General features: G+C 41.0%; 1 protein-coding gene across 2 annotated transcripts in view; it reads left to right on the forward strand.

Moving 5' to 3' along the window:
- Positions 1-2,718: 2,718 nt before the first annotated feature.
- The window catches only part of LOC115464154 (protein ZNF783-like), a 122,703-nt gene continuing 111,184 nt past the window's right edge, over positions 2,719-14,237 (forward strand). For both annotated transcript variants that reach the window (XM_030194579.1, XM_030194578.1), the window contains exons 1-3: positions 2,719-2,873; positions 5,086-5,212; positions 6,212-6,325. In XM_030194579.1, the coding sequence (XP_030050439.1) occupies positions 2,850-2,873; positions 5,086-5,212; positions 6,212-6,325 (265 nt within the window). In that variant the 5' untranslated portion in view covers positions 2,719-2,849. The remainder of the gene's footprint in view (positions 2,874-5,085; positions 5,213-6,211; positions 6,326-14,237) is intronic.

Raw genomic sequence — 14,237 nt, forward strand, 5'->3', positions numbered from 1 at the left:
ATAGCTATAGTTTGGGTTCCTCTTTTCCACATGCATCATTTTGCATTTGCTCATTAAACATCATCCTCCATTTAGACGCCCAGTCTCATTAGGTCCTCATGTAATTTTTCACAATCCTCTTGCGATTTAACAATTTTGAATAACTTTGTGTCAGTAAATTTAATTACCTCACTAGTTAACCCCATTTCCAGATCATTTATAAATATTGTAAGGCAAAAAAAGTAAGACCATGTTTGACCACTTTTGAGAGATGTCTACTGGTTACCTTGCCTGTATCAGTCTAAGTTTAAAATGTTGGTCCTGGCTCACAAAGCATTTCACTTGTGAATTCCTTCCTACTTAATTAATTTAAGGGTCCTTTTACTAGGCTGTGGGGAAAAAGGAACCTGAGCTAGTGTCAGAGGAGAATTGATGGACATGGATGGGAGGACAGTAGAGGAGAGAATCGTGGGACACGGATGGGAGGGCAGGGAAGAGGAGAATCGCTGGACATGGAGGGGGAGGGCAGGGGAGAGAGCAAAAAATGCTTACATGAGAGCCTTCCTAGGGCCCATTTCATTGTTGAGGAAATGGACATGGTTCCACTAGTCTGGTCATATTTCCATTGTCCAGAGCACATTCAGACTCCACCTGAGAAGATGCCTTTTTCTACCAGGCACCAGCTCTGTGCAATTTGTTCCCACAACTTCTGCATCTAGAACAAATAGATTGAAAATTCTGCAGGAAACAAAAGACCTCTTGGAATCATTGTGGATTGAAATTCCATGTGTAAAGGGGAAAAGGATGGTGAAAGGGGTGTACTACCGTCCGCCCGACCAGGATGAGCAGACGGACGCAGTCATGTTAAATGAAATTAGTGAGGCAAATAAATTAGGCAACGCAATAATAATGGGTGATTTTAATTACCAAGATATCGTTACAACAAATTCTACTACATAGAACCCTGTATTGCAGGTGTAAATTCATGTATATTCATGAAGTAGAGGAGTCTGGTAGCCGTGTTAGTCCACTCTTAAGGTTATCAATAGAAATCAAACAAAATAAAACATGGAAAAGAAAATAAGATGATACCTTTTTTATTGGACATAACTTAATACATTTCTTGATTAGCTTTCGAAGGTTGCCCTTCTACGTCAGATCGGAAATAAGCAAATGTGCTAGCTGACAGTGTATATAAGGACTTAACAAGGACCTGGGGTTCCTAGCCTATTATAAACCATAAAGCTGTATGTCTCTGTTGATCACCCCACCCCTCACCTATCCACACCCATCCTGTTAGAATATCAATGATATGCTTTGATGTCCCCATGCATACCTCCGACCCACCCCCATCCTCCCACCCTGTCAGACTGTCATAGTAATGCTTGAATGTTTTCACTTATATTCACTGTCAGCTAGCACATTTGCTTATTTCCGATCTGACGAAGAAGGGCAACCTTCGAAAGCTAATCAAGAAATGTATTAAGTTATGTCCAATAAAAAAGGTATCATCTTATTTTCTTTTCCATGTTTTATTTTGTTTGATTTCTACTGATAACGTATATTCATGAAAATATGTGGAGAAAAAAAGACTTCAGAAACCACGGAGAAATCTCTTTAAAGGAACACCTTTCAAAGTTAAGAGAAGTCCTCTTCAATCACTAGTCTTCACAAAAAAAACTCCACTCTTCTTATTCATAAAATACTTGTGCACACACCTTTAACAATACAATAAGGTAGAGGCTGATTAATACGCCACAAATGCGGTGAAATACACTTTCAATTATTACTTAGCTTGCATCACAGTCCATGGTGTCTTCCCCAATGTCCAATAATCATAAGCCCAACAGGAGAACCCTGTTTCACCGCAACCGGGCTGTTTCAAGGGCCAAAAATACTTCCAATTTCCAAGCTTCTCACATCACCACAATACTGCCACATATCAGAAAAGGAAGACGGAAAACCAAACGACAGCCAGCGTGGTTAAAAAGTGAGGTAAAGGAGGCTATTGGAGCCAAAAAGGAATCCTTCAGAAAATGGAAGAAGGAACTGAGTGAGGAAAATAAGCGGCATAAGGAATGTCAAGTCAGATGCAAAGCGCTGATAAGAAAGGCAAAGAGGGATTTTGAAAGAAAGATAGCATTAGAGGCGAAAACTGATAGTAAAAATTTTTTTAGATACATTAAAAGCAGGAAACTGGCAAAAGAATCGGTTGGCCTGCTGGATGACCGGGGTGTAAAAGGGACGATCAAGGAAGACAAAGAAATAGCAGAAAAACTAAATGAATTCTGGACTGTCACAGATTCAGCTTCAGTAACTGGAGAACAAGGACAGGGGCAGCAGGGCAGACTTCTACAGTCTATGTCCTGCAAATGGCAAGGGCGAATCAAGATCAAGTCTACTTATGTGGTATCAATCATACCTTCTGCTATGAATTTATCTTGGGCAGATTGGATGGACCGTACAGGTCTTATCTGCTGTCATCTACTATGTTATGACACACAGTGAACATGGAAATATAAAAATCGAAGTGATATAAACACCTACATATCACCAGCCTGTACAATCACTGAACTGGAAGCAGTGACACAGAGAACATGAAAATATAAAAATCAAACTATGAAACCCATCAGTGTAATATAATAAACAGACTCTTAGAAGAACCTCTCCAGCCTTTTAATTCGTGACACCTTCTGCCCGCCCCCTTTTGTGATGTCATCAGTCTGCGTCTAGCTCCGACTCAGCACAGCAGCAGTGCAGCACATTCTTCTAGTTCTAGGGCAGCTGCTGCATTAGCCATTTAGAGAGAAGCAGCAGCCCAGTTAAAAAAAAAAAGAGTAAATCCTTCCCAGAAAAGCAGGAGAGAGAGAATGGCTGAGCCAGAGGCTGCACAGGTAGGACAGCTTTCACTGTAGGGCTGGGGCTTCTTACAAGCAGCTTCTAGGAGGGGATTAGACAAAGACACTTCTGTGGAGAAGCAGTTTTTTCATGCATTTATGCCCAACTCATCTTGTAGATAGAAATCTCTCTTATCAATATGGCCAATCCATAATGTTTACACATTTAAACTCGTGGCCTATTACTGCGCAGCAATTCCAGTGCCACCAGTTCAGTGGTCCAGCAGCTACAGTGATCCTGTTTCCAACAGTGGCCAATCCAGGTCACAAATACGTGGCAAGATCCCGAAAACGTTCAATACATTTTTTGCTGCTTATCCCAGAAATAAGCAGTGGATTTTCCCCAAGTCAATTTAATAATGGCCTATGTACTTTTCCTTTAGGAAGCCGTCCAGACCTCTTTTAAATCCCACTAAGCTAACCGCTTTTACTACGCTCTCTGGCAACGAATTCCAGAGTTTAATTACATGTTGAGTGAAGAAAAATTTTCTCCGATTCGTTTTAAATTTACTACTTTGTAGCGCCATCGCATGCTCCCTAGTCCTAGTATTTTTGGAAAGAGTAAACAGATGATTCATGTCTACCGTTCCACTCCACTCATTATTTTCTAGACCTCTATCGTGTCACCACTCAGCCCCTTTGCCTTAGTAAAGATTTCTACCGGGGGCAGTTCACAGCGGAATCTCTTAAGTGGTGAGACAAAGGTGTGAGCAGCTAGAACAACTGGTTAAAGATGGTTAACTCAACTTGGAGTCTTAAAAAACCCATTATGGGCTAGGAGACATGAAGTTCTATCAGTACATGCAGATGATAAACTATATTGTGAAGAGAGGAACAACTGAAGATTTAAGTAAGGAAGTTTCTCTTTCTGAGGAACGATATGTGAAACATGCAGGGACGCAGGGATTACTGTCCAAATAATTTGCGTTACTACTGTGGGTGCCAGAGGTACCACCAAAAAGAACCAAGTCTTGGTGAGAGATCCAAAATGTCACCAGAGGTAAAAGATGGGGAGAGGTTATTCGTCCACGTGTGACTGGTTGTATCCTTTTATTGGAAGAAACCATACCTGCTGCTATATGAAAACCAAACCTTGCAAGCTTCAGGAGACGATGTAACCAGAATGACAAGAGATATGTTTGGAGAACAGGTAGAACTATAAATGACCAATGTGATTTATGTAAGAGGGGGGAAAGGAATAGGGTTTAACGGAGGGGGGGGGGGGGGAAGCAAGTTGTTAAGAATATCAGATCGGAGCACTGAGGCTGATGTGGTTGAGTTTGAGTATATATTGAACTTTTATTAGCCTTGTGACTTATTGTACTCTTGAATTTGTATTGAAACTTTTTGAAAAAGTGGAAAACAATCTTTTAATTCAGAGCCTTAACCTTTGTTAGAGCAGTGTAACACTAGGGAAGGAAAAGGTGCGTAGCATTGATTCTCAGCACTAGACCCCTAACTTTGATCCCTGAGTTTATGGAAATGTATTTCATGCAGGCATTTATTTATTGGGATTTTATTAACCGCCTTTATGAAGAGATTCATCCAAGGCCGTGTATAGCAGGTACAGTTAACAACAAAACTTACAGTTCTGTTAACAGTATAACAATAGTAAAATGACCAAATATAAACATAAATGTATAAATGAGCCTATTTGCTTTATGTATGTCTTCAACAAAGACTCCAAAAGTGTTCTTCTAGAAATAAAGATGCTGGAAGGTTCCAGATTTACAGGAAGTTGTCATTTTGTAAAATAATCCAATCAAACAAGAGTAGAGGCTGACCAAGGACAAACAAAACTGCCTGAAGGCATCCGCTCGAGAGAAAATACTGGACAACCAGCGTTTCCTGAAGTGGTAGTGTAATCCTTGAATACCATTGTGACCCCTGAGGCAGGTGTTTTGCGACGCCGAAACATGGACCACGTCGGGCCCTTTTGTTCAAGCAGCAAACGCTTTATCTCCAGTGTTGGATTCGTTCTTTGGTCAGCCTCTACTCTTGTTTGATTTGATTATTTGACTTAGAGGTTTTTTTTCTGTTTGCTGTTCCTGATTTTGTATAAAATGTCATTCTTTGGAATTAACATTCCAGCTGATGCTAAAGGGTCACCCAAACGTGAGCACATAATATCCTTGTTCATATCATACAAGCTGTAGAGATGAACTTATGTCTGAGGCGGATGCTGAGAAGGTCCCTCTTATTCTTCCAGGTCCCTGTAACATTTGAGGACGTCGCTGTCTATTTCAGTGAGGACGAGTGGGAGATGTTAGCGGAATGGCAGAAGGAGCTTTACAAGGAGACCATGAAGGAGAATTATGAAACCCTATTAGCAATGAGTAAAGATTATTTTTTGTTCCATTATTAGAGACTATATGCTGAAACGTTTTCAATGTCCTCCTGCTTTGTATTGACATAGTAGATGATGACCGATTGAAGGTTAATTTGGCCCATCCAGTCTGCCCAGTTGAGATTCTTCCACTTGAGGTATATAGACATTTTCATGCAGTTGTTAATAATAAATGTACATAAACAAAAAGGTTAAAAGAAAAATACCTGTATACCTATAAATACCTTGATTCTTAGGCTAGAGCCCAACCAAAATTCAGTTTTGGTTCTGGTGTCGAAATCGATCCGAACAGATGTTTTCTACAAGTTTTGGTTTGCTGTATTGAATGGAGTGGAGGAGTGGCCTAGTGGTTAGGGTGGTGGACTTTGGTTCTGGGGGGAACTGAGTTCGATTCCCACTTCAGGCACAGGCAGCTCCTTGTGACTCTGGGCAAGTCACTTAACCCTCCATTGCCCCATGTAAGCTGCATTGAGCCTGCCATGAGTGAGAAAGCGCGGGGTACAAAAGAAAAAATTCAGTGTGTGTCTGCTGGCTGCAGAAGGACTTTGTGGTCATCAGTACCTCAGCTCCTTTGACTATTTGGCAGTGCAGTGTGAGGCTTCGCCTACTGGTGACATCATCAATGTTCTGACACCTTCCGTTGGTAAGGTATAACAGCGAGCCCAGTCTGGACAATTTTGGGGGCTGGCCTTAGCTGACTTGTTAAGCAAAGGTGGTTAGCTTATGTCACTGGGAAGCGGCCATATCAAACTGACTACCTCTGAGGTGCCACACCTTAGACGTCACACTGAAGGGGCATTTCTCTGTTTCTGTTTAATCCCTCAATCTTTAATATTTTATCAAATGATATCTCCAGTAGGCATTAACATCCATAATATTTATGATGTTCAGACTAGCTTTAGGAAGGTCTCGCTCTCTACAAATATTTAAGAAAAAAAATTGCCTGTTTTTGAAGAAGGCTGATGTCATTCTTTTTCATTCCAAATAGGTTCTTCCTCTGAGAAACCTTCTCTTCTAGCAAAGATTGAGCAGGAGGAAGATCCATGTGTCAGTAATCAGCAGGACCTCAGAGACAGAATTAGACCAAAACGTTCCTGGAGAGGTGAGTGAGGGCTCAGGGATAGGAGATGAGTTCTGGGTAGCCTGGGGGCACCTCTCTGTCTACATGGAGAATGGAAAAAAGCTGGCTGCAACTTTTTTTTTCTAAGTGGCTAAGTAGGCCATTGATGAATGTCATTGGTGAGGCAGGAGGAAGCCAAGTAGAACCACTCACGTCATAAACATTTCCCTCGGATCTATTGACCTAGAACAGTGATGGCGAACCTTTCAGAGACCGAGTGCCCAAACAGCAACCCAAAATATATCGCAAAGTGCCAACAGGTGCTGGTACTCATTATGGGGCGGGGTCACCACATATGACTCCACCCCTATGATAGCCACACCCCTTACACCAGCCATGGCGCATATAAACAGACATCATTGAAAATATTATACTAGTATAGGAGAAAAAAATAACATGAATTTTTTTCATTTTAAATCATTTCTGTAAGCTGTTACAGCTCCAGTATACCCAGTGCAAAATAAGACAGCAGATGTAAATTCTCAAATTGGACATATTCCAAACACTAAAATGAAAATAAAATGATTTTTTCTACCTTTGTTGTCTGATTCTGCTGCTCTCTATCTCTTCTCTTAAGTCCGTTTCCAGGACTTCTTTTCCATTTTTTCTTTACTTTCCTCCTTTCTTCTTCATTTCTTGCCCTCCATCCATGTCCAGCCACTCTCCTCTCCCCCCTGCCCTCCCAGCATCAGGCCTCCCTCCCTCCCACCCAGCACCCAGCATCAGGCCTCCCACCCAGCACCAAGCACAAGGCCGGCCTCCCTCCGAGCACCAGGGCCCCCCCTCCTCCAAAATTTAAAAGGCATACCTGATCGGGGTTAAGGTGGCGTCCGCAGCGGCAGCGAAAAGTGTGTTGTTTGCTCGGCGCACCTTCGGCCTTCCCTTCTGTCTCTCAAGCTCTGGTCCCGCCCTTGCGGAAACAGGAAGTGAGGGTGGGACCAGAGCTTTTTTCTTTTCCATGTTTTATTTTGTTTGATTTCTATTGATAACCTTTAAGAGTGGACTAACACGGCTACCACACCTCTCTGCTTATTTAAGAAAATATTAGCTAAGACATAGGAACCTTCTGTGTCTGTCCAGAAACTCTGTATATGCACACCTAACCATTTATGAAAGAGAATGAGGACTCCCGTCTTCCTGTTTAGTGCCAGAGATTCCACTATTTTCCCCACCCACCACTTCTTAAACTTTTATTATATAATTATTTATTTGATTTTTCAAAAATACACAATATAATGTGACCATACAAATCACATTAAATCCATAAATGAAAAAAAAAATATTTCATTTAACACATAAGGAAACAGCGAGAACATTTTTCTGTCCACATAAAAAAAAAAAAAGAAATTGATTCCAAGATTTAGGAGTTAATTAAAATAAAAAAAGGAAAAATAACTAAATTAATACAGAGCCACTACCTCTCTCTCTCATACTCCAGCCTGTTATGTGGGAGGGCATATAACATTCACTTCTCCTCTAGCATCTAGGAAATCTTTAAGCTGTCTAGGGTCCACAAATTGAAATTGTTTACCTTCTAACATTAGATTACAAATACAGGGAAAACGTAATACAAAATTTGCTTTAATGGCCTCTACTCTGGGACGCATTTCCAAAAAGGCCCTGCGTTTCAGTTGTGTTGGCCTAGATAAGTCTGGAAAAATCCTAACTTTAGAACCCATAAACAAGCTATCTAAGTGTCTCAGGGAAAGTCTTAAAACTGCATTCCGGTCTGGTTCCAACGCAAAGGTAACCAGCATAGTTGTCCTGTGTGTAATTACTTCTAGGGAACTTTCTAGGAAGGAAGTAAGATTCATTTCTGCCTCCGTTCTTCGTTTAGGTAATTCTCCCATTATTGCTTTAGTGTTCCAAATGTAATAAGCCCGAGTTATAGGAGGCAGTGAGTCTTTATCCATTCCCAGTATATCTGTCATATATTTTTTCATCATATCAACTGGGGAAATCAGAGGTGATTTAGGAAAATTAAGTAACCGAAGGTTAAGTCTACGAACTTGATTTTCCAAATATTCTAGGCGTTTGTGTAGAAAATTGCTATCTTTAACCAAAGTGGATTCCAAGATCCCCATTTCTTGAATTTTAGTATCCAAACTTCCAATCTTACAGGATTGCTGTGCAGTTACTTGTGCCTGTATCAGAGCGGCTTCAGAAAGAGTTCTAATGTCATTAGTATTTTCTTGCAACATTTTTTGCATAGAGGAGTGAGTGTCATGAACCATATCCCACAGTGACTCAAGCGTCACATTTGAGGGTTTAATTATTTCACCTGTTGTTGCCAAGGTGTGGGACGGGGGCTCAGATCGTAACAGTTTGTTCACAATATGTTGTGGTAGTACCTTTAAGGCCAAATCAGCCGAAGACATCTGTTCCTGTGTCCCAGTCCGATTAACTGCAGTCCTACCCTCCAACAGTTGCGGATTAAACACTCCGGTATCCGTTTCTGTTTGGGCTGCTGAAAATAACTCACTCCCTGGTTGTGGTGGAGCCCTGCGTTCCACGGGGCTCAAGGAAGCCCCGTCTCCGCTTCCCATCGACGTCAATACGTCGGGGTGTACAGAAGGAGTCGATGTACAGAGAGGTCCCGGTAGCGCCGTTTGAAATTGCAAGGTAGTCTGTTTCAATCCCGAAGCCGGTCCAGGAGTCGAGGGAACCTCCTTTACCTTTCCCCTTCGCTTCCCCATTAAAACAAGGAGTCGTGGGTCTCGGAAGAGCAGTTAACCACAGCAAACAAACGGAGCCACTACAAGTGCGACCGTTCAAAGCGCCATCTTGGAATCTCCAAAATCTCTTAAACTTTTTATGTTCTTATCGAGGAGTGATGCATCTCCTGTAGCCGTGCTATGTCTACCCTCTACCTGTGAAGTGCCTGTAGGATTTTCTGCCTCTTAATGGATGAGGTAACCCCACCCACATTCCAAGACATTATTGTTGAATAAAAGCATGAAAGATGGGGAGTGGAAGGCTCCATGATTACAACAAGCTGTTTCAACACTAAAATCTCCTGGGACATGAGAAAAGAATGTGGCAACACATCAGCCAAAGGCACGGCTCCAGAAAGTCTGTGGGATAAGGGAAACCAGATACAGCATATGTTCTGCTTTAAATTAAGGATTTATGGTATGGTATGGTACAGCCTGCATACAGCCTGCACGTGATGTCAGGAGAAGAGAAGTCATATAGCAGAGAAAAACAGTATATAAGCAGGATGGAAGAAATATGTATTAAGCATTCTGACTGCTTTGTCTAGATATGCTTCCTGAATACCTCCATTGAAGGTATCCAGTAGAATTGTAAATAAACTTTTTATATTAAATATGAAATTCGTCTAGCCTTTTCTTCAAAGTGGCGACCGCGGCAGAACAGAAGATTTATGCCGCACACGGAAAAGAGAAGGCGAGACGAATGACAAATTAAGTGTTTGTTGTTAACGAAGTTTTTACAGGATTTTGAGAGCAAGCGTTGTTTAAGCCTGATTTCTGTGCACCACTGAAGTGGGAGTGATCAACCTACTGAAGTGGACATACGGGCGACGACTCCTGGGCTTGCTAAAAAGAAACGAGAAGACGCGTGAGTAAGCTTACATTGTGGACTTATTAGTGGTATATTTGTTTAGTTTTGTAGTTTTCTTTTTTGTATATTTTCTTTGTTTAGGTGCATTAGTATATTTTTGTAGATTGTGGCTTTATAGGAGAAATTGTAATAGTCAGAATAAAATGGAAGGGAAAGGGGCAGATAAGAAAGAAAAGCCCCCTGTATATACTTTGTATTTAGATTTAGATAGTTCAAAAAAATGCACCCCTTTGCAGCATGTCATAGAATTATTCCCGTTAGAAAAAAAACAGATTGAAGAAACACATGAGAAATGGGTCAAATATGATGCAAAAGATTCTTTTTTGAGCTGGTCTCAGTATGGATCGTTTGATCGTCCAAAATTATTATCTCTCCTGAAATACATACAAGAAAATAAAAATAAGCAGAAAAGTTTAGAGAAGCATCTTACAATTTGGAATTTATTTTCTGTAGCAGCAGATCTTTTTCATGCAGATGTAGAAAAAATACAGCAAGAACAGGAAAATTATAAAAAGCAGCCTTTGGTTCAGCCTGGGGGTTGAGGAATGCCATCTGGTTTTGATTTCTCGGGTGTCTAGGCTACAGGTTAGAAGGTCGTATACTGGATAGCAAGCAAGCAGTGTTAAAAGATTGTTTAGATTAGTTTTATTAAATAAGTTCTTTGTCTTATAGGGAATTCTGATCTCTGCTTATTTTAAAATATGTGTTATTCTGTTTAATTAATAGGTTCTATTTCTCTATGTAGAATATCTTTTCAATTCAACTTTGTCTGACCCTTTTTAAGTGAGATTTCTGCAGTTTTAAGAGATCATCTGGTTTGAATTAGTCACAGTCCTAGCTAGTTTTGTGTGTAGGGCTAATAGGTGAAAGAGGTGATTTAAAATCTCTAATAACCTCTGAACAATATGATTTGTCAACATAATTTGAAATTGAGGGACGGCTTCGGCTATGTACCGAGCCACCCCCTGAACCTTCCCTTAAAATGGATCCTCAGACACCCATGTCTAAAATCAGGGAAACACCGCCCAAATTGACACCCAGACCGTCAAAGGCAATTTTTAAGGAAACCTATGTAGCTGCAGAACTTGTGAGATTGGATAAAACTAAATATGGGACAGAATGGTGGGGAGTTACTAAGAACCTGTTGGAAGTTAAAAACCTCCTTTTCCCCTGTGATAAGGGAGGACCTACCTCACATGAGGACGTACAGAATTTGACAAAAGTAATAAATAAATATTGCCCCAAGGCGGGAAGCCTGGACTTTATTAAAGCAGGGCTGGAGTACTGGGACAATTGGTTTTACAAAATAAAACAGGCTGAAGAAGAGGTGGAAGAGGAAGGTAAACAGGAGATTTGCGGTGCTTTAGATAGTAGTGCTTTACACATGCCAGTTATGACGCGCTTAGACGCAGCTGGCAATCGAATACAACATTACAAGCCATACACCCCCGTAGATGTTACAACTTTAGTTGCAAAAATTCCCAGTATAGTGAAAGGAGCTCGTATGTGGTTAGATGGGATAGAACAGGCAACTGCAGGGACTCAATTGACTATTGGAGATTTTAAAGCTTTATGTGCAGCATCAGGTATCAGTATTTCTCAACTGGCAGTGCAGTGTGGATATCAGCGTCTGCCGTCACATACTGCAGATGGGGATGTATATGTAGGGAATATTAAGGCTGCTCTTTCTGCAGCTCTGCATGTGATGTATCCAACCCCGATTGATTTTTCAGCCATAACGGCAAATAAATGGGATCCTAAAACTGATTTTTCGGCGCATTTGACAAAATGTATAAATGTGTATAAGGCTCAAACAGGGCAAGATGCGGATGTGGACCATAATGTAGCAGTATTTTTACACCTATTTATGTCCACACTGCCTGATAATATGCGTAAGAATTTAGACGCTGTCATTGCCCTTTCCTCAAAGCCGTGGCCGGAAATAAGAGATACGTTGATGCATTTTAGTAATGTGCATCATAAACTGATAGAGACCCCACAGAAAGAACAGGCCAAATTAACTTCTAAGTTAATGACTATGCAGTTAAAGGATTTGGAAAGCAAGGAACAGGATAGAAACAAAAAACAGGAAACAATGGTAATGCCCTCTGCCTCACCTCCACAGGTCATTTACTATGTACAACCGGGATATAGCCGGCCATACCAACCAAGGGGACGAGGCATGGTTAGAGGAAGGGGGTAGAGGTCGAGGGATGCAAGGATCAGGACCATCACCTAATAGAAGGGCACATGTACAATGTTGGAGATGTCAGCAATATGGTCACTATGCTTCAGAATGTTATCAGAATGCAGGAATGCCCCAAGTACAAATGCAGACGCAGCAAGGATTAATGCCACAAGTAGTAGGGATACCTGCGAGTGCCCCGCAGACTGCAATACAGCAGCCGGCGACGCAATCACAGGGACCAGGGGCAGCAGTACAGGGACAGGGTACTGTAAATGCCTTTCCAACTTGGCAGAATATTCCAGACCAATGCTATTGACTGGAAGCAGACCCGTGTCAGGAAGAGGGAATGATTTTCAGGTTAGACACAAGGGAGCCCTTTATTACATTGACAATTGGCAAATATGGAACTCCTGTGAGATTTTTGATAGATACAAGGGCGAGTACCTCTGTGTTATGTGCAAAACCACAGGGAGTTAAGCTTTCAAATCAGTATAGAACAACAGTGGGATTTACGGGGATAGAACAAAGAAAAAGGCTAACGGAACCGACTCTGGTGCGCTTGGAATGCCAACCGCACGGTTCAAGGGAGGCTGTGGTACCCTTCTTAGTGGCACCTGATTGCCCAGTAAATTTGTGTGGTAGAGACTTGTTGTCTCAATTAGGACTTTGTTTAGATTTTGGAGATAAAGAAATACCAAGTTTGCTCACCATGGTCCAACAGTTGAATAATGAAAATAAAGTAAAGGTTATGGAAGAATTACCGCAACATATTTGGAGTACAAGTGATTCACCATATGGACTAGCCATAAATGCAAAACCCCATAAGATAGAATTAATAGAAGGGGCACAGGGGCCGAAGCAAGACCCTTACCCCATACGACCTAAATTAGTATCCAAAACCCTAGAACACATTGGTAAATTATTGAAATGTGGTATTATTGAACCTTCAGTATCCCCGTACAATACCCCATTGTTTCCAGTCCCGAAAGGGGAAAACAATGTAAGGATAGTACATGATTTAAGAGAGCTAAATGAGGTTACAAAAAATCAATTTCCGATTTGTGCAAACCCCGCTACTCTTTTGCATACCCAGAATATATATGCGTACAATACTGTCATTGATTTGTCTAATGCATTCTTTTCAATACCTCTTCATCCAGAGCCTAGGGATTTGACGTCATTTATAGTACAGAATGAGGCATACAGGTGGACTAGGATGCCGCAAGGCTTTACTGATAGTCCATCGGTATTCTCAAAACAACTAATGATGGATTTAAAGGATTTCAGGAGTCAATTGCCTGACACGGTGTCATTGTTTGTCTATGTAGATGATATTCTACTGTCTGCTGAGACTGAAGCAGAATGCCTAGAATGGACTAGAAAATTATTTTTGTTAGGAGAGTTAGGGTATAAATGTAATAAGGAGAAATGTGTTGTAGCTCAGTCTACTGTCACCTTTTTAGGACAAAATGTTTCAGCAGAACATAAGGTCATTATACCGGAAGTTATATCTATTTTAAATGAAACCCCGGTACCGCAAACAGTTACCCAGTTACGTGCTGTTTTGGGAATGTTAAATTACTGCAGACAATGGATACCAAATTATACACAAAAAGTAATGAGACTTTATAAACATTTGAAACTGCCCGCAGCCACACCAAAGAATACTCTGATTGTATTGGAAGAGCAGGATAAGATGGTACTGGCTAAGATTGTGAGGGATTTGTTATCCCCAGGACCTTTAGCAGTAATAGATATCCAATCACCTGTGCATCTGTGGGTAAAAGACATGGGAAACAGTTGGGCAGCTATGATTAATCAAAATAATGAAGTAAATACACCAGTAGCTTTTTTGTCAGGCTCTTTTAATCATGTGGAAAAGGGAATGAAAGAAATACCAAAGTTATTGACAGCTATTGTGGCAGCAGTAGGTAAATGGAGAGCACAAATGCCTTTTGTTCCTATTGTAATACATACCAACCACGATTAAAACGCTGTTGAGCCCTAGCCAAACAGCATTGACAGCCACTAGATTTGGAAAATATCAAGCAGTACTTTTAGGACAAGATATAAGAATAATACCATTAACTAAAGAACAGAGAAATAAGATAGATCTGCTTT

Source organism: Microcaecilia unicolor, chromosome 1 (genome assembly GCF_901765095.1).
Source record: "Microcaecilia unicolor chromosome 1, aMicUni1.1, whole genome shotgun sequence".
Lineage (NCBI taxonomy): Eukaryota > Metazoa > Chordata > Amphibia > Gymnophiona > Siphonopidae > Microcaecilia > Microcaecilia unicolor.